Source organism: Euleptes europaea, chromosome 9, assembly GCF_029931775.1.
Source record: "Euleptes europaea isolate rEulEur1 chromosome 9, rEulEur1.hap1, whole genome shotgun sequence".
In the NCBI taxonomy this organism is placed as follows: Eukaryota; Metazoa; Chordata; class Lepidosauria; order Squamata; family Sphaerodactylidae; genus Euleptes; species Euleptes europaea.
The window spans coordinates 50,942,613-50,963,467 of record NC_079320.1 but is presented as its reverse complement, the minus strand read 5'-3'; the positions used below and the strand labels follow the sequence as shown (position 1 = coordinate 50,963,467).

The 20,855-nt window shown below is 45.2% G+C and overlaps 1 protein-coding gene across 1 annotated transcript in view; it reads right to left on the bottom strand.

The window, feature by feature from the left end:
• The window catches only part of TLL1 (tolloid like 1), a 154,803-nt gene extending 135,318 nt beyond the window's left edge, over positions 1 to 19,485 (bottom strand). Inside the window, exon 1 of the mRNA XM_056855332.1 lies at positions 19,335 to 19,485. Within this exon, the coding sequence (XP_056711310.1) occupies positions 19,335 to 19,485 (151 nt within the window). The remainder of the gene's footprint in view (positions 1 to 19,334) is intronic.
• Positions 19,486 to 20,855: the final 1,370 nt, after the last annotated feature.

Sequence of the window (20,855 nt, the reverse complement as noted above, 5' to 3'; positions counted from 1 at the left end):
TTCTACGAACATAACACATGGATCTGTAACACATGGAGCACATAGCTTATGGGTAGGGTTGCCAGGTCCCACTTCGCCACCAGCGGGAGATTTTTGGGGCAGAGCCTGAGGAGGGCGAGGTTTGGGGAGGGGAGGGACTTCAATGCTATAGAGTTCAATTGCCAAAGCGGCCATTTTTCTCCAGGTGATCTGATCTCTATTGGCTGGAGATCAGTTGAATTAGCAGGAGATCTCCTGCTACTACCTGGCAGTTGGCAACCCTACTTATGAGTCTGTTAGTATAGTGCTGCTTCATCTACAACATCATTGGAAATGTAAAATTTCCAGAAATTTTGAAGACATGGGGGGGATTTGGGGGGGGGGGTCCAAAAGAAAATTGAATGTTGGGGAGAAATTGAGATATATGCAATACTTACTGACCTATCAAACCTAATCCAATTTTACAGCTTTATCATAAAATGCATTATTTATAACTTACATAGCATACAAAATTGCAATATTTGAAATATTTATGGAATTTAAAAGTTATAGATGCCTTAGTTTTGTACAAACAAAACTGCAAATACACCCAGTGCTTGAGAGAAAACTGCAAGCTGACACACCCTATTCTATGCTAGCACATGTACCTTAACTTTTGCTATCTGGTTAAAGAGCTCCATTCTCAACTAAACTTTCCGAATTTTCTTGAAAGGCTTAGGTGCAGTTTCTGCTCCACCTCCTTCTGATCTTTTTTACCTACTACAAGGTACAGCAATAAGCTACTTGTTACCCAGTCTGTGGATATGTGTGTCACAGAACAGCGAAAAAGTCAACTACAAGGGCAACCACGTTAGGTCAAAAGGACGACAAAAGGCATGCCACAGTTGAAAAGCAATGAAAGTGCTGCAGGCTCCCCTCATGAAGATTATCTTTCTAGATGTAGAAATGCATCTTAAATTTAACAGCTGTATATGTTTTACAGCAGTCCGTCCTTGTCTTTAAAAGCATTTCACTCATTCGGGAAAAAAATATTTCATAGAAGTTTTTTTCAGTACTCCCCAAAATTTCAAATGTTTTCCATTGGAAAAAATTGGGGGAAAGGCCTTGGGAAAAAAACAAGGAAAAAAAACTTTTTTCTGTTTTTTCCTGGCCTACACATCTTTAAAGATCATAAGCTGCTTTGTGTACACAGTTATATTTTCATCTAGGACTGAGAGTATTTCATTTGTATTTCTCATCAGCTGTTCCTTTGTCCACCTGTTCAATCATAAACCTTCCAGAAGATGCCTCTTTATTTCCTATGAGGCATCCAATACAAGTTTAAACAATAGTAACAATTATGGCTGGTTTTGTTAATATATCAAAACAAGTACACATACCACATGGTCTGCTAATGGGCAAGATGTAAAGAAAACTAGTATTCTAGATATTTTACAATAGAAAGCATACAACATTTGAGCAAAGCTGTTACCATTACAATTTATACTTCTGTGCATTACTTTAGCATCCAGATGTCTGCATTAATACTTACAAAGATTAAAAAACAACAAGGATCACCATATGGAACATCAGTACATACTAGGGTTTAAACATACGAGGATACCAAGACGCCACAGAGGTGGAGGATTGATTAAGATGATCCACCCGTGTAGCCTGATGGATCTAACTGGTTTTCAGATGGCAAGTAAAAAACAGGATTTTATATATATATATATATATATATATATATATATATATATATATATATATATATATATATATATACACACACACACACACATTTAAAATACATACATACATATATATACATATGTGTGTGTGTGTGTGTGTGTGTGTGTGTATGTATATGTATGTATTTTAAATGTTTTCAGTGTCTCAAATGTTTTGTTTTGTTTGGGGAGCCTGAATTGGGTGGAAAGGCAGCACAGAGATGTTTTAAATATTAACAAATAAATATGCAATTTGCAATGGCAAGTTCGTGTTAACAGTGAAAAAGATTGAGGTACAATATAAAAACACACATCTCTCATCATTCAAAAGCTATTTCAGTAACTGAACTTCTGTCTTTCTTGGAACAAAATTTAACACTCCTACACAAAACTGAGTTACGTACACACCAAGAATAACCCTCCAGGCCCAAGATCACATGCAAAACTTCCCATCATACAAATGTATTAAATGGAATTACAAATACTGGGCATCCATCTTTAAATTACACATGCCAGCCAAATGTAGGATTAGCAATGATACAAGTATGTTGCCTATGCAAGTTTAAAGTAGCAATTAGCTCACATTATCAAATTCCCTTCATGCAGTCATAGCCCTGAGTACACATTCTTATGGAGAAAGGATTTTGGGAGACAGAAATCTTCTTCATGGTCACAGCTGTGCAAGTCATGGTTGCAAGTCATGGTTACAGATACGGCTACTGGTGGATCAACATACATATACTGTTCACCCTAAGCTCTTTCTGGGTACTTCCGGTAGTGTGAATGGTTGCAACTACCAGGGTATCATGACTGCAAACTGAACTTTAACCGGTCTGTTTCAGGGGGTTAAATGGTCCATTGACACATTTGCTACCCTTTTGCAAGAAAATATCATCATCGTCAAAGCAAATATTGATACTTCTATGTGGAAAATAAAAGTCTGATGAATGATTAGGTAATAGCTAAAGATCAACTTCTCTGAGTCAGTAAAATGAATCTGGCAAGGTTTCCTATCTTCATATGAAGATACAATGGTGGGATTCAGCAAAAGACAGGAGGCAAATAAAAAGTAGGTTGGTTGGGGGGTGGGAAGGAGAGAAGGAAGCAGGGAAAGGTAAGGAAATGGGGAATTCCACGAGCAGGGAAAGAATCTTGTAGAGGGGGGATACAGCTGAATGTGAGTTGCCCCCCACAATTCCTTGCAAGTTCCACACCATACAAGTGGGCCTAGCAGCTGGCACCATGCAAGCGGGCCATAGTTTTCCCAGGATAGAGACTGCCAGGGGTAGAAAAGGAGAGAAAGCTGAAGACAGAGAGGCAGGTAAAGGTAGGTGGGTGGGACGGAGAAAAGAAAGCAAGAAAAGGGGAGAAGCTATGGGGCTTTCAGGGAAAGGAAAGAGGAAATAGTGGGGGAGAGGGAAATGAGATGCCCCCGCAAGTTCTTGTGGGTCCCCACTTCTCTTTATATAAATGCAAAAAAGCAATTTTGCCAGATGGTGAAATTGGACAATTCATCTCAAATTTTATCACCATCATGTTCTCACACCCACTGAGTTGTTCTAAAACTATCTTTCATGAAACCAAATAAAATTGGCTTGTGTAAGTGAAATGCTGAAATAAACAGTGATGTTATGTAAGAGCCATCTGAAATTTTGCATATCACTTTTTCTGAAAATATTGTGTCGGCCATTGAAAAAGGATGACAGCATGGTATCAGTAAAATAATTCTGTATCAAGTGCATGCAAGGTGCAACACACTATGCAGAATAAACTAAAGTTTTCATTGAAACAAAGAGGACACACCATAGCAACCTAACAATGTCATGCTTAACTTATAAAGTTTTCCTGCTGGTTAAAAAAAACATTTTCATAGTTTTATAATTCCTTCTTTTATTTAAAAAAAATACAAATAGCATATAAAATATTTAAAGAATCCACATACTATTTATGACATATTAATTTTCTTGCCAGTATTTCAGATGATGTTAATCATGATACACCTTAACTTATTCCCCGCCCCATAAAAAAGCCTCACCTCAGCCACGTTTTGGGTCTCCTGGGCACTAACTGCCAGACAAAAGCAGAAAATTGGTTTTCTTTCCCCCTTCTGATTTTCTGCCCTCGTTTAAAAAAAACCTATGTGTCCGTGTGCTGTGCATGCACATGTATGAGATGGTAGGAGGCAAGGCCCAGAAACCATTTGAGTACACAAAGCAACTGTACATATGAACTGAATTTGCCTGCCATGATAGGGTTGCCAACCTCCAGGTGTTGGCTGGCGATCTCCTGCTATTACAACTGATCTCCAGCTGATAGAGATCAGTTCACCTGGAGAAAATGGCCGCATTGGCAATTGGACTCTATGGCATTGAAGTCCCTCCCCTCCCCAAACCCCGCCCTCCTCAGGCTCTGCCCTAAAAACCTCCCGCCGATGGCGAAGAGGGACCTGGCAACCCTATGCCATGACCATTCATAGTTTCCAGGGTTTCCCCATTATGACTGGACAGGCAAATAAAAAAAAACAAGGAGGCTGATTAGCTACTTTTTATACTCAGTGGGACAGCAACGATAATGCTGACTGCCATGACAAAGATGCGCAGTGGCTCTACACAGGAGGAAGCACACTGGCTGCTTTGTTCACTCCTTCTCATTTCACTATCAACAGTAGGCCAGCTGTAGTGCCACCATCCTCCTCAATCTTCTACTACATGCCTGGGACTGGTTAGGAGAAGAGACACTGCTGCAGCTGCTGACCCAGCCAAGCTAGCCATAAATAGAGAGGAGCAGCTGAAAACAGTAGCCATGTGGGGAGGAGGACAATATAACAGTCTGCATGGGCCTTGGGGAGGGACTGTGTGGTTTGGATTCTGTTTAGACTGCATGTGCATTTGTGATGAGAGAAAGGGCGGGTTTTTCCTTTCCTATTGACTTGCTTTCTTGACAGAGGGTGTTTCATACATACTAAATTCCATTTGTATCAGTTGGCTTGCAAGTAACTCCACTCTCACAAAGTGTCTGGCCTTCTAAGAAGCTTCACAGCAAAGAAAATAAGGGCCAATATGACTGCTAAGGGAGTAGATCCTTCAAGTTGATTTTAATGGTAGCTAGGGCCCATTGTCCGATTGGGACACCACCACAATTTTTAGCTATTATTTTGTTGTTTCGTATGCATCGTTTTAGAAAGTTTTATTATGTATATTTATTATTAATCCAGTATGTTATTAATCTAATATTTTATTATGTATTTGTGGTATCCTTGATATGTTTGTAATGGCCTATGGCTAAATGCAAATAAAACCATTCATTCATTCCAGAAGCTTCACTTCCATCTTGTCTAGATTCAGTCTCAAACTGTTAACTCTCATCCATCATACCACTCACTACCTTAAGGTACTGGTTTAGGTCTGCAACAGCTGCTTCTGGCTGCTTAGGTAATGAAGTATATCAATATATTGATACCATCTAACTCCAAAGCTCCTGAAAACTTCAAAGATGAAGGAACCAACCAATATGGAACAATGCACTGCATTCCCGAAAAACAAAACAAGTGCCCAACTTGTAGAACAATCCTAGCAAAAAGAAACAAGACCAGATAATTGAAAACCAGTGTGATATAGCAGACAAAACACTAGAATAGAAGTGGGAAGACCCAGGTTCATATTCTTGCTCATCCATGAAGTTCACTTTGTGACCTTGTGTCCCTTATTCTTTCTGTAGCCTAAGCTTGTATATGGTATTGTAAGGATAAAACAGAGAAGGAGAGAATTATGTACACTGTCCTGAGTTATTGGTGGAAAAGCAGAATAAAAATGTGATAACATAAATCAAGGCTAGACAATTTGTTCCCACCAGTACTTTGAGGCAAATCAGTAAGATATCAAAATCAACAGTGTTGGAAGATGCTGGGCGGTCTAAGACAGCAATCCTAAACATGTCTACTCATAATCCTATCCATGTCTTTACAACACAACTTATTCCCAGGAAAGTGTCCTTAGGATTCCACTGTGAGAGAATCATTCGGGTGGCATTCTCTCTTTCTGTCTCTAGGAAAACGCTATTCAGCAAGACAATTGATATTACTTCTGTTTCACGCTTAGGAAGCCAGACCTGAAATACGTCAAGGAATGATGCTACTCACATTATAGTTTTCAGAATTTTATATGGAGTTCACAGTATGGGGTCAGTTTTTCCACTAGCTGCTGAATCCATTGATATGTATATAGAAATCTTATGAATTTGCTTCGATAGGCCTTGCTACTGAAAGGGTTCTCAGCTAAGAGTTGCGCAACTACAGTCGGACATTTTCATAACTGTTGAGTAGCATAAATAAAAGCATTTACATAGCTAATTGTTTCAGTTCATTACTGAACAATGTGGCCCTATAAAATAAAACCCTTACATAACTTGTATTCTTGCCAATAATAACAATTCAAAATCAATTATCTTTTCAATCGTTGGTCCTCTTGTCAGCAAATATCTTCTTAACAACGTTAAGTATGCTGAGCAGGTGGCTAATTATCAAGAGCATTTCCTTTTAGGTATCATCTTTCACATACCTCAATAAAACAAGAGCCCTGGAGCTATTTTAAAGCAAAATTGATCTCTGCCTCCTTGAATCTCAACAATCTCTGCTGTTAAATATTGAAGGGATAAACCACAGGCTTAGATTCTTAGGTTTTAGCAGAAAGCATGGCCCAAGGAGTGCATTTGGGTCGGTGGGTTCATAGCCATAGTTGACTGAGTCATCTCACGCAAGTCCCTTTCAGGCTCAGTTACCATCTGAAAATGGGAATAACAGATTTTTTCCCCTTTGATGCTTCTATAAAGGTATATTGAATCTTGTTTAACACTGAAAACTACACTTATGGCTTTTTAAAAAAATACAGATTCATATTTTTATCACGAGGCTCCAAACGATTTTTTAAAAGTGGAAATCGCTGCCTGTTGTGAGTGTACGGCTGCAGGCGAACAATATGAAAGGTGGGCTCACGGTGCATTCTTCAGCCATACTGGGAGCTCACTATCTCAACAAAACCGTCAAAGAAGTAAATTAAACGCTAGTTCTAGCTTGTCAGTTTTGCTTCTTCACACTTGCCTGCCATGATCTGACCATGATGGTTGATATGACTACTGCCTAATCCTGCTCGCTTTTCCAGCTGCCTAACCAGAGGAAGCCCCGTGGCGCAGAGTGGTAAGCTGCAGTACTGCAGTCCAAGCTCTGCTCACGACCTGAGTTCAATCCTGACAGAAGTTGGTTTCAGATAGCCGGCTCAAGGTTGACTCAGCCTTCCATCCTTCCGAGGTCGGTGAAATGAGTACCCAGCTTGCTGGGGGTAAAGGGAAGATGACTGGGGAAAACACTGGCAAACCACTCTGTAAACAAAGTCTGCCTAGTAAACATCAGGATGTGACGTCACCCCATGGGTCAGGAAAGACCCAGTGCTTGCACAGGGGATCTTTACCTTTTTAACCTGGGGAAACCTAACAGAATACTCCAGCTAAATCACCTTTGGTTCAAGATACCTACAATTAGGAAGTCTCAGACTAATTGCATCTTGACTTAGAAAATTTTTAAGGTATCAAAGAACTCTTGACTTAAGACTGTACATGCGTACTAGCTCTGTTTACACAATCATTTACTACAATGTAAAGAGAAGCAAGGAAACAGCGGGCAGGTTCAGGGAAGTACAGTACAATGGACAGCATATGTGGGGATGGGGAAGCATAAGAAGTTGGACTCTACAAGCAAATCAAAGGCAACAAAGTGAAACCACCACCAGAATGGAAGTAGGTACAGAGTGATGGTGTAAGAAAGAAGAACCGAACAGATGGGAGGGGGAGATGAAATGAAGTGCAAATGTAGACAGTGTGACTAACTTTCCTCACAAAAGGATGAAATATTTTTTACACCGCAAAAGAAAGCTAAAAATACTAAAGTAACTTTGCTAGCCCTGCATGCCTTTGCCATATGATAGTTGCTATAGCTGCAACAGATATAGGAAAGGACCAGTATTCTGTATCTACATAGATTTGCTATCTCTGCAACTGTTGTGTTATTCCACCATAAACTAACACACCTCATTATACTAGATAGTAGAACTCCAATACTGCTTCAGAAAGGCTGATTCCATCAGTTAAATAGTCCCTGATCAAGTCCCTTTCGTTCAGGTCAGCCCCACTGATCCCCAAGCTAGCAGGAAAAAGTTTTCACTCACTATCTGCAGGCTCAGAGTGACTGTACTGCTGTTGGTCAGAGTGCCTTGCTAGGACCAGTAAATCCCATGTTCAGTCCTTGTTCCACCATAAAGTTCACTGGGTGTCCTAGGGCTAGCCATTGTGAGCTACTTCACAGGGTTTCGCTAAGAAACTATTTGTCAACAACACATTTCATAATCCCTCAACTCCAACTTTAGCAATATGTTTGTTTCATTATGTAGTGGTTAAGAGTGGCAGACTCTGATCTGGAGAACCAAGTTCGATTCCCCATTCCTCCACATGACGCCTGCTGGGTGACCTTGGGCCAGTCACAGTTCTCTCGTAACTCTCTCAGCCCACGCGGAGGCAGGCAATGGCAAACCACCTCTGAACTTCTTTTGCCTTGAAAACCCTATGGGGTTGCCATAAGTCAGCTGTGACTTGATGACACTTTACACAGAGAGAGAGAGCTCATTACATGTACATGAATATACATAAACTCAATATATAGTGGGTCAGCGGAATCACGCCCACTTGGTCTGCGTGGTTTTCCCAATGCACAGCTTGTCAGTATACACTGGATGTCATGTGTAGTGAGAGGCAATGTGATCCTTATCTCCCAGATTTGTTGAGTAAGGATCATGCACCATTGTCATGTGCTTACATATACTGGACTCTATGGATTTTATATCTACTGTATAGGTAAGGACGACTTGGGAAGAACAGGCAGATGGACCTAGGGTTAGGGTAGGTGGAGTGAGATCTTGCCACCCCACCTCATGTTGAGTGTGTATGCATCTAGGTAGAAGTGAAAATCCCTGTTCACACTTTTTTTCCTCATGTTAAATGTCATGAGACACCCCTTCCAGCAAGTAAAGGAGAAGACATCCCTGCCTACCTGGCAAGCAGGTCATATTCCCGTGGCAAGACCTCTTATGGGGACCTTGCTGCAGGAGAATATACAGCCAGTAGGCCAACTGTGCTGGCTCCAGCGGGAGTATCGGATCAGGCTCAAAGTGCTGGTTTTAATCTTTAAAGCTGGACACGGTCTGGGACGCTCACACCTTTGGGACCGGCTCTCTTAGTACACCCAAAAGGACATTACGTTCTAGGGATGATAACTTGTTGGTGACTCCCAGCCCTAGGAGTGTGCCGCTGTCCTTGACAAGAGCCAGGGCTTTTTCGGCCCTGGCTCCAGCTTGGTGAAACTCCCTTCCCAGTAACATCAGGGCCCTGAGGGACCTTAAAGAATTCCACAGGGCCTGTAAAATGGATTTATTCCCCCAGGAACAGCTGAGGACAACCGCAGATATAATCTGTGCTGGCCTCCCTACCTCCCCCCTCTGTTATTCTCTCCATCCATGAACTTGGGGGGACTATCTGACTGCAGAGTCCCCCAGTGATTACTTTTCTAATCGAATGCCATCTGCTGTTTTATTATGGTTACTTAGTTTAGTATAGTTATATAAATTACGCAAATGGAGGAGAAGAGGGGTCTCTGATCAAACTGCCAAGATTGGGGAGGGGGACCTTTTCACCAGCATGGTCCCCATGGCCATTTTCACCAGCATGGTCCCCACAAATGTGTATACATATGAACACCAGCAGTGATGCATGTAGTAATACTTATTTTTTTAATGCATTAGCGATAAAATTAACAAGGTTTTCCGCCAAACTTTCACCTTTTATCAGAAAGTGGGGTGGTTGTGCAATGGGAGAATAGTGAAGAAAACGGATGAACGGTAGATATCAGTTGTCTTGAAAAACAAGGGAGACTCTGGTTAAGGAGCTGTGCCACTCCTGTTAATAATAACTAATAATAATAATAGTTCCATACAGGAAGAAAAGGGTGAAATGCTTTTTTTAAAGTCCCAAATGCATACAAGTCTATTAAAAAAAGCTATTGGACAGAAGACTAAAGCTTCACATTAAGTGAAACTTCTCTGCTCATAAAAAGATTTTTTAAAAACTGTCTGTAAAGCGGCAATGCACTTTTTTATGACTACTTATATATAATAAAAAAAGCTTTTGTACGTTTGTACAGGATTGTAGCCTTATTGTGCTATGATGAACAGTATGTCTAAGTATGATTGTTCATAGGAAGTAAGCCTCCCTAAAGTCAGTGAGATTTACACCCTGGTAATTATTTTTAGGATTGGCCTAACTCATTCGAAAACAAATCGTAATGTTATTTTGCATAACAGGACTTTAGACTCCAGCTGGAACATTTGTTTGCCACAAAGTTTCTTTTTAAAGCAAATACTGAAGGGGAGGTTTAAAACCAATAAGATGATAAGTGACAGAGCATATTGATATATACAAATGTTTGGGCTTCATTCAGTCATAAGGTAGTTAACCACAACACACAAAAAGCTGACTTTTGGTACACATATATCCAGCATGGTGATTACCGAAAAATGCTAAAACACAGGGCATGATTAGCACATTATGTCTGCAGGACAGTACTCAGCTCAAACCCAACCCCTCTCTCACTCTTCCTACACACTTGACACTGAGAGACACTGTCCTTCAGTGTTACTACTCTGAAGATGCCTGCCACAGCTGCTGGTGAAACGTCAGGAAAGAAAATTCCAAGACCACGGTTACACAGCCCGGATAACCTACAAGAACCATTCTACCTTTGTTTCTCTGAGCACAAAGCCAGCCTCAGAACAGCAATGAAAACTCCAGCACAGCACATATCAACGCATAGATAAGACAGAATTTTGAGCCATGAGAATTTCAAAACCATCTTCTGAATAAGGGTGGGGCCATTTGTGGCAGGCAGTAATGTGACCCTGAAAACAGGACCTCCCTTTATAATAATCTTCAAATTGGAGGAGAGATTTCTAGCAGGAGCCAGGAACAGTAGGGCTTGCAGACTGGAATTAGTATTTCTTAAGGGAGATATGTATTTGCATACCTCTCATTTTTCCAAGGCTGATTGTGGCTTTCTTCCTCCCCAAAAGAATCTGTAAATGGCTAGGCTATAAGCAAAAACATAGCTTGAGGTTTCTTTCATTATAAACAATATAAATCCATTTGTATAAATAGAAATAATTTATTTTGCATGAAATATTAAATCAAATAAGGGCAGTTTTTTCAGATGTTCTCAACATCTGAAATGTCACAGTTGTCATAACAATTCTTCTTCTTTCCTGCTTATGTTGCTTAGCCCTGAAAAATCCATGGCTATAATATTTTAGAAAAACTTGTCCTGAGTAAATCTTTATGTGTTTAATGGTGCTCACTGTGACAAAGCAACTTCTGCAAACATTTATGTATGTTTTAGGTGTTTTAAGTCTGGGTTTTAGATTTTCAATATGCATATCGGGAATGAATATTTAGTTCTGTTTCTTTAAACCATTTTACAAGAGTGTATGGTTTAGAAAGAACTAGTATAGGAAGGGTTAAATGGGTACCCCTGCATCCAGGTAGAAGACTGGTTTCAGTATCTGGAAAAAGAATCAAGAGTTAAGGAATGACATTTAAAGAACAGCAGTTGAAAAATGTTTGGGAAAATGTCAAAGAGCATGCTCCGGCTAGGGCTGAAAAGTGTAGAATTATGAAAACTAGGAAGTTACAGAGATGATTAATTTACTGTCTTCTGGCACTATCTTCTAGTACTGGACAGAAACAGTTTAAGATAGTAGAATACTGAGATATGCTACAGTAGAAGTAGGTATTGGTCCACAGTGAAATCCAAAAATGGTCTGAAAAATCTTTTTTCTCCCTTCTGTGCCCTTTCCCATCCAGCATGATGAAGAGTTCTGGAAAACTCAACAGACTGCACATGTGGAATTGCTCGCAATCTTCATAACAGGTATTGCATGGCTTTTGTTTTGAGATGTGATTCAGTCAATCTAAATAGTGGAGAAGTATGAACGATGGTACAACTAACTTCTGAATTAATCCACTTGTTAGGGATACTGAAATAGTTTTTAACAGTAATAGAGGTTTGAATAGCTTTTCTGTTTATGTGTTTTTCTTCATAATAAATGGGCTCTTTAAATAAATTGGTTAACGGCGCATTCCTGAGCTCTAAGGGCAAAAGCCCTTAGGAGGCCAGGAAGGCGCTGCAACGGCATTCGGGCCACCCGCACCGGCGTCTAGGCAACTTACACCGGCGTTAGTGGCCTGAACGCTGGCAGGGAGACCTGGACGCCAGTGACAGGGCGGCAGCGCCACCCCAGGATGCCGATGGGGCCTTCTGCTGGCGTCCTAACACCATCAAAGCCCGTGCTGGTGTCCCAGGAGGTGTTCCCAGAGAGTTCTGGCGCCGGGTTGGGTAGACACCTTTTTTATTTTGGCAAGATGGCATATCTCCCGTGCAACCCTATGAAGGGTTGCCGGATTTTTAACCCTGCGAGGCCGAAACCTCCTTTGGAGGCAGTGCAGCCGCGATGCCTCCTATGACCAGTGCAGGCATTCCTGTCAGGAATGTATTATCTTTACCACCCACCTACCAGGGATTAGAGAAGAAAGTGATTTGTCCCCAAACTGGACTTCACAATAAGATTAAGTAAACTTAATATGATATACTCAAAGGGCCAGTTTAAAGAAAATATCTTTGTGGTGGCAGCAGAAACAGAAGTAGAGTAGGTAGGGGTTGTCAACAGATATGGAGAATATCTTGTCCTTTTAATAGAGGTTTAATTAACAGAAATTAGCATCTGAAGCTTATCGTGGCAGGGAGAGAAACAACATCACCTGGTAAATAACATCCCATTAAACCTCTACTAAAGGGCCAGGTTATTTGTTTCTTCAGGCCGTTGACAACCCTAAAAAGTAGGGGGGTGATCCACTTTGTAGGCAAGGAGAGGTGCTGCTGGTCTATTTCACCACACTGATCATCTAAGAAATCTTACAACATCAAAAACAATTTAAGGTCTTCCCTTTGAATACTAAAGATATCTACACAGCTTTACATAGAAGTAAAGGCAACTGGCACCAGCAATTCCTAAAGTCAATGAGGTTTATACTGCAATCCTATGGACACTTGTGTGGGAGAAAGCCAACTCAATGGGTCTTTCTTCTGAGAAAGCATATACATGATCGAGCTGAAAGACATGCACTTAAACAATATAATCCTAAAATTACTTTCCCATTGAAATTACAAGTCCCATTGAATAGACTTGCTTAGGACTGTTCTTAAAAGGTATTTAACTTTTTGAACAAATTTGTTGAGCAACTTTTTAACAGAAGCAAATTCATTTTATTTCTACTCTTGCACATTCCTCAACTGCAAGCAAAGAATGTTTAATAACTAACACCTAAGTGATACATATTTTTATGATTACAGAAAGGAATCATTTGATATGGTACATATTTGGCACAGTCAACATATTCCTAAAGCAATAATGATTAAAAGCAAACAAACAACATATACAGGGCCAGTCCTCAAATGGCTTACTCTGGAGTACTCCCATCACTAGTAAGACCTCAAACCAATCTATCCCATTCCCTGTAATAAACTGTTTGAGGATTGTGGCCAAAAGGAACAGTAACTTTGGCTGGAAGCAACTGAAGCAACCACTAAGCTCAAGCACACTCCAGCTGCTATATTGTTCGCAATCGCTTTCAAAATGAATTTTGAAAAAGAAAATAAAACTACAAAAGGTATGTCATTTTGATTTAAGAAACCATGACCCCATTCTTGGTGCCAGAAATGCCACTGAGCGGGGTTGAATGGATCCAACATTAACTCACTCAAGCCACTTAAAGAACCTATAAATCTAAAGCACATGTCATGCAATCTGCAGATGTTTTGCTGAAGTCTGGAAAAAACTGGGATCTCCCATTTTCAGAGGAATTTGAGGGATTAATGGATCTCTAATGAAAACTAACAGAGAGATGACTTAAAAACACAATCAATAGACAAGTGGGGGCCACACTCACTGGGTTTTAGTTGATGCTCAGAAGCACTGGTAAACCGCTTCTGACCAACCTTTACCTTGAAAACCCTATAATAAGACAATCCAAGATAGAAAAAGATATAGTGCTGGAAGATGGGACCCCCAGGTCAGATGGCACTCAATCAGCTACTGGGGAATAACAGAGGACAAGTAGGAATAGCGCTGTTCTTAATGGTGCAATTGGACTAAAGCCGAACGGACATTCAGTGGTTGACATGAATGGATGCAAAAGGAAAGTCCAAAGCTGTTCAACACATATACCGTATATACTCGGGTATAAGCCAACCCAAGTATAAGCCGAGGTGCCTAATTTCACCCCAAAAATGGGGAAAAATTAGGCATCTGCATATAGGCCGAGGGGGAAATGCAGCCCCTCTCCCCCCCCCCCCCCGCAGGCTTACCTTAAGGCGGGCGGGCAGGCGGCAGCCCCTTCCCTGTGGGCCAGGACCGGCCCACGGGGCCTCCTGCACGCAGGGAGGGGGCCGCCGCCACCAGGGAAGGCGCGCGGGCAGGCGGCCCCCCCCCTGCACCCAAGAGGTCGTGCGGGCCGCTCCTGGCCTGCAGAGAAGGAGCGCGGGCAGGCGGCCGCCCCCTCCCTGCGTGCAGGAGGCCGCGTGGGCCGCTCCTGGCCCGCAGAGAAGGCTCGCGGGCAGGCTGGCGGCGGCGGTAAGTTTTCCCCCTCCCCCTCCCGTATTGACCCACGTATAAGCCGAGTTGGGCTTTTTCAGCCCTTTTTTTGGGCTGAAAAACTCGGCTTATATGTGAATATATACGGTAATAGGAACACAGAATGTGAGAAGCATGAATCAAGGTAAGCTTAAAATTGTAAAACAAGAAATGGAACGTTGAAGAACCAACAAGAGATGCATTGACTCAATAAAGGAAGCCACAGCCCTCAATTTGCAAGACCTGAGCAAGGCTGTCAAAGATAGGACATTGATTCATAGGGTCGCCATGAGTCGGAAGCGACTTTACGGCACTTAACACCCACACATACAGAAGCACTGCCCAACGCCAACATCAATAAGCCAAAACACAAATCACAGGACTGAAGTAAACTTTGTTAAGATTGACTTCACGGATCCCATGGGATACATCATTACTGCCAGCAACAACAATTTGGGGGCGGGGGGACACTAGTCTTGTGGCACCTGAACGATCTATTGTGATATAAGTTTTTTGTGAACTGCAGACCACTTCATGATGGGCTCTAGTCCATAAAAGCTTATACCACAATAAGGGAGCGATTCTAAGCAAGTCTACTTGCCAGAGTGGTGTAGTGGTTAGGAGCGGTGTGCTCTAATCTGGAGAACCGGGTTTGATTCCCCACTCCTCCACATGAGTGGCGGACTCTAATCTGGTGAACTGGGTTGGTTTCTTCACTCACTACACATGAAGCCTGTAGGGTGACCTTGGTCTAGTCACAGTTCTCTTCGAACTCTCTCAGCCTTACCTACATCACAAGGTGCCTGTTGTGGGGAGAAGAAGGGAAGGAGATTAGAAGACAGTTTGATTCTCCTTTAAAAAGGTAGAGAAAAATTTGGCATATAAAAACCAGCTCCTCCTCCTTCTACTCAGTACCTTACAGTGTGTTTGATGGGGCTTACTTTCAGGAAAGAATTGCATTGTCTCTCAAGAACATTTCTAAGAACACTTTCCTGGAAGCAATCCCTATTGAATAGACTTGAGAAGGATTATGAGTAGAGCTGTTTAGGATTGCTCTCGAAATAGGCTTGCTAGGTCCCTCTTCTCAACCAGTGGGAGATTTTGGGGCGGAGCCTGAAGAGGGCGGGGTTTGGGGAGGGGAGGGACTCCAATGCCATAGAGTTCAATTGCCAAAGCAGCCATTTTTCTCCAGGTGATCTGATCTCTATCGGCGGGAGATCAGTTGAATTAGCAGATCTCCTGCTACTACCTGGCAGTTGGCAACCCTATCTCAAAACCTTAAAGGTCAGAAGACTCTTGGGTTATTTTTGCTGCAAAAGACTAGTTTCAAAAACTTTCTAAAAGATCCATAGAGGAACGAAATGTAACGGATCAGTTAAATGTGGCTCGCTACATAGGATCAAGAAAATATCCCAAAACCAGAGATTTCACTATGGAGATGGAAGCAGGTTCAGGCTTGTTCCTCCAAACAAGCTTTCTTGTTTGCTTTCTTGTCCAAATGAGACATACTGTAAGAGCTGGGTGGGAGAAGGATCTGGAGGAGAGTATAAGCATCCCACCACAACTGCATGCACCTCCACAGTGAAAACTTCTAAATCTGGCATATGTTCTGCAGTAAAATTCTCTACAGCAAGCTCAGCTGTTAGTCCATTTGGTGTCACTTTGTGTCAAGGGCCAATGGACCTCTATTTGAAACTACCTTATACTGAATCAGACCATTTGTCCATCATGGTCAAGTATTGTCTACTCAGACTGGCAGCAGCTCTCCGGGGTTTTATGTAGAAGTGTTTCACATCACCGCTACCAGCTCCTTTTAACTGGAGATGCCAGGGACTGCACCTGGGATTTTCTGCATGCCAATCAGGTGCTCTACCACTGAGCCACAGCCCCTCCCCATTTCTGCATATTTCTGCACATATCATTGTCCTCTGTCTGCTCTTCTGAAATAGCCCTAATCCTCTTCATTGCCGCTAACTTGTTGCACGCAAATGGGCAAAAATGCACTCTGCCAGCCAAAATGCCTTTGATTTGTCTCTTCGGGAACTGAAATTGATTGCGTTGCATCCTGATTTTAGTATGCAATCAAAATGAAGTTTGCAGTTTTTTCTAGTCCTGACTATCTTTAAATGCCTCATAACCTGATAGTCTAGGTCTGCCCAAAGAACTGTCAGATTAAGTCTACAACATTATATTGCGAGGGGGGGGATATCTAACATCAGTCCATTCTTCCATCAATGGAAAGACACAGAGAAATGCACGGAAAAGATATTATGACAGAATAAAAAAATACAATAAATCATATATAGCAAAGCTACATCAGCAAGATTCCCCTCCCTGCCTACTGCTGGTCCTGGATCCTCCCTGCAAAATCCACCTACACTTTGTGTTCCATATAATTTCTTCCACATGCATGCCTCCATGTGTTTTCCTCCCCTTGGACGGCATCCCAAGTCCCACTGCACTAGAAAGCCCCTATCTATTTTGCAGCTAGGGGTGATAAACACTGGCAAAGGGAGAGGAAAGCTCCTTCCCAAGCAAACCAGAAAGAATCTGAAAGTACTCCTACTCGAGCAAAATGCTGGCTTATCGGGAGGGCAGTTTCTCCCACATCCAGTAGCAGAAACCGGAAGAGGGAGGGGGAGCTGTTGCTGCTGCTAAGGGAAACACTCAGCCCCTCCATGCCACCGGACTGTTTATGGAAGAATCCAACCCTGCTTCTCCTACGCAGCCACAGCACCTGCTGGTTTCAGACAGTGGCTTTGAAGAGCCACTTCCTCCCCCTCCTGCAGTTCCCACTGCTTAAATCGCTGACTCGGCAGTCCCTGTGAGAATTTCAGGCAACGTGGTTGCTGACGGGTGACCCGACACTTGCATCTGTCCTGTACATAAAGTAAGTTTAAAGTGTGCGAGGAGGAGGGGTGTTGGCACTCGGTCGTGTCTGCAAAGCACCTCCGTCTTTTCTATGCACATAAAACCCACATGGGAACTTAAATTACACTTTCCCCAAAAGCACACGCTACCTTTTGCACATGACGCAAACAGCCAGAGTGCTGGTTTGGAGTACGACATGTGAGCGCTATCTAAAGCTGAGATCCTCTGCACGTTTTTACCAAGGACTAAGTCCTGTTGAATTCATTGGGGATTACTTCTGAAGCAACATGCTAGGATCAACTGCACATTGGAGAGTTATGACGTGCAGGAGCACTTCAACATCAATCAGATAAGGTCAGTGGGCTCTTAAAACAAGCGTTAATAAAATATGGCCCCCAAAAGCATGCAACCACACAGCTATATAGCAAAACGCAGCTTGGAGTTTTGGAGAACTTGAAAGCTTGCACACCATGCGTGTCAATTTGGTTGGTCTTCTTAAAGAGTGTTACATGTCTTTCATTTCTAAAAGAAGGAGTAAACGTCATCATAAAAACCACCTAGAGACTATCTGCAAAGCCAGTTCTACGTACCGAAACAATGACTATAAAGAACTGAGTGCCAGTAAGCCTGTGCAGTAACAGCCAGCATGGTGTAGTGGTTAAGGTGTCGGACTAGGATCTGGGAAACCCAGGTTCGAATCCCCACTCTGCCATGGAAACTTGCAGTGACTTTGGGCCAGTCACTCACTCTCAGCCTCCACCCTGGCAAGTATTTGGATGGGAGACCTCCAAGGACTACCAGGGTCATGATGCAGAGGCAGGCAACGGCAAACCACCTCTGAATGTCTCTTGCCTTGAAAACCCTACGGGGTAACCATAAGTCAGACGTGACTTGATGGCAACAACAAAAAAAGTATGTGCCGAGGGTGTCTAAACCTCCCCGTTTAGGACATTTTCACACATACTGAATAATGCACTTTCAATCCACTTTCAATGCACTTTAATGATTATTTCCAAGTGGGTTTTGCCATTTCACACAGTAAAATCCAGCTACAAAGCACATTGAAAGTGGGTTGAAAATGCATTATTCAGCATGTGTAGAAAGCACCTTTGTAGTTGCTGCATACCTATGAGATTCCAAGGCAAAAAGGTATTCGTCCCAAGTAGTTTGGAGACCCAGTTGAAAACCAAATCCTGAAAAGGAGCATGGAGCAAAAGAAAAACGAACTCTTTCATTTAGCACTGTCGCAGAAGAGGAGCATTTAGTTCCCCCAAAGAAGCAGGCGCCTGTTCCGACAGTCATCCCAGGGCAGGCAAAACAAACCCCAAGTCTGTCTGTCTGTCTGTCTCTCTCTCTGCAGTTCTCACCTTCTCCCACTGACCGACCAGCAGCTTTTCTGGTGACCACAGCTGCAAGTGCGTACAGGGTGGCAGAGCCGAGGGCACCTTCCGCACAGTAGGCATAATGCATTTTCAATGCACTTTAATGATGGTTTGCAATCGGATTTTGCCGTTTCCCAGGCCACTGATGCCTGGGAGGTTTTGCCTTGGATTGGCCACTCTCTAGATGCACATTTCCCCCATCCAAATGCTCAAAACTCAACAATAAGCCCCCAAGCAGAATTTTGAGAATTCAGCCCGGGAAACCGTGCATCTCGAGAGCGGCCAATCCAAGGCAAAACCTCCCAGGCATCAATGGCCCCACAGTAAAATCCAGCCGCAAAGTGCATCGAAAGTGGATTGAAAGCGCATTATCGGGCGTGCGCGAAAGCGGCCGCAGCCTCGCAAGTCCCGAGGCGGGAGGTTCAAGGCAACCTCTCCCCCCGCCCACCCCCCAGCGGCCGGGGTGCCCAAGTGGCGGCGTCGGACCGCGCCTGCCCCGGCTCGCCACCCTTCCTTTCGGGCGGGCAGCCTGGCCTCGGAGCAGGCAGGTGAGCTTCCCTCCCCGGCGGCCAAAGCAGGCCAGCCCCCCGAGGGGAGCCCTGGGCCGAGGCGCTTACCGGCTTTGCAAGGGTCCTTGTAGTCGATCGCCTCCGCCCCGTCCTCCTCGGCCAAGTCGCCCGGGTAGTCGTCATCGAGGCCGGAGCCGCGGCACAGCTCGCCGGCCAGGGCCAGCCCGGCCAGCCACACCGCCACCCTCCAGCCCAGCATGTCGCTTCTCGCCCGGGGAGGCACGGGGAGCTCGGGGGGGGGGGGCGCCGTCCACGCTGGGTTGGCAAGCGGGCGGCTTCCCGGCTCGCGCTTCAAAGCTCCCCCGGGAGGAGGCCGGAGCGGGGGGCGGGTCCCCCGGGGGGGGGGAAGGGGGCTCCTCTCCGCCCGCCTCTCACGGCCGCGTCTCGGGCCCCTCGCCTCCGTCCAAGGGCGAGCCAACTTCCCCGGCTGGCTGCTGCTGCTCCTCTGGCCGATTCTGCCGCCGGAGCGGCAGCCCGGGGCCGCCCGGGGCCGTCCCCGCCGGGGCCGGGCGGCTGAGGCGAGGCTGGGCGAGCCGTCCCCCCGAGCGCCCCCCGCTGCTCCCCACCCTGCGGCTGCGCCTGGGCGTCGGGCTGCACATCGGCCAAGCGCCGAGGGGGAAAGAGGGAGAAAAGCGGGGCGGGGCGGGGGGGCGGACGGGTCTTCCCCACCCCGGGGACGGCAAGGCGCTGGAAGGGGCGGCGGGCAAGGGCGACGGCTTTCTTTGGGTGCTGCTGTTGGGTCTCCGGGCTCCCCCCGCCCCGTCCTCCTCCTCCTCCTCCTCCTCCCTCCCCTCGTCTCAACGCGCGGAACCGTCCACCGCAGCCCTCGTCAGCATCCTGCTCGCTCAGTCACGCGTCCAGGGACAGGATCCGGGCCGCCGCCTCGACGGCCTTAGGGAGACCCGAGCGCCTCGGGGCCGGCGCGCCTCGCTCGCCGCCGGGCTGCCGTCTGCTGGGAGAAGCGAGGCATCGCCGCCCTCGACGGGGCGAGCCGCTCGCCGGCGGGGTCACAGGAGGCGCGGGGCCGCCCCGAGGGATCCCCCTCCCCCGAGGGGCCGGCGGGATCCGGGCTCCCGACGGGAGAGGAGGCTTGGCGGTGGGGGACGGGACCGGCGAGGCGGGAGGGCGTCCCCGCGAGGGAGGCTCCTGCCTGCCGCTTCCCGCTGCCAGCCTGCGAAGCTCGAGGAGGAAAGTGGGAGTCGCGTCCGGAGGGTCGTTTAAAGCAAGGGTGAGCGGAGGAGGCTGGACCCGCCGAGGGGAGCCGTCTCCGCCGTCGGTTTCTCAGACGAAGGCGAGCGTCTGCGCTTCAAACCCCATCGCGCCCCGGCGGACGGCAGCGACCGTGCGTGCAGGCGGCTCCGCGCCGGCTGTCGAGGAGCGGGTGCGAAAGGTGGTCCCGAAGCGAAGTCGGCGGGGGCTTGGCGGGCCCGTCTCGCCCGACCGAGAGGCGCCGGGAAGCCTCGTCGCTGCCTGGAAAGAGAGGAAAACGTGGAGCTGGCAGAAGGGAGCCCCGACGCCCGCCTAGCCGAGGGGAGGAAAGACCGAGGCGGGACAGCATCGCAAGTCGGG